This window comes from Penaeus monodon, chromosome 20 (genome assembly GCF_015228065.2).
Source record: "Penaeus monodon isolate SGIC_2016 chromosome 20, NSTDA_Pmon_1, whole genome shotgun sequence".
Classification (NCBI taxonomy): Eukaryota; Metazoa; Arthropoda; class Malacostraca; order Decapoda; family Penaeidae; genus Penaeus; species Penaeus monodon.
Genome location: NC_051405.1, coordinates 44,421,032 through 44,421,313, shown reverse-complemented (window position 1 = coordinate 44,421,313; position 282 = coordinate 44,421,032). Strand labels below are relative to the sequence as shown.

At 59.2% G+C, this 282-nt stretch overlaps 1 protein-coding gene across 1 annotated transcript in view; it reads left to right on the top strand.

The window, feature by feature from the left end:
* LOC119586013 (secreted frizzled-related protein 3-like) overlaps nucleotides 1–261 on the top strand; it is a 71,442-nt gene extending 71,181 nt beyond the window's left edge. Inside the window, exon 9 of the mRNA XM_037934721.1 lies at nucleotides 185–261. Coding sequence (XP_037790649.1) covers nucleotides 185–261 — 77 coding nt within the window. The remainder of the gene's footprint in view (nucleotides 1–184) is intronic.
* Nucleotides 262–282: the final 21 nt, after the last annotated feature.

Here is a 282-nt window from a genome sequence, read left to right as displayed (position 1 = left end):
TTCCGTGCCTCACATCCCTCCACCTTCGCAGAAAGAAGAAGCAGAACGCAACAGAGACGCCGGTGACGTAGTGGCCGAAGGCGGGCGCCTCCTCTGCACGACCAGCCTCCCCCCCCCCCGCAGACGCAGACGAAGAAGCCCCCGCGCCCAGGAGGCTTCCGGAGTGGGCTTCCCCTGTCTCCAGCCTGCGCCTCGTACCCTGGAATCCGCTTCGAACAAACCACAACCACAATGGAAGAGGATACAAAATTTATCTCATAAGATGTATGTGTGTGTGCATGT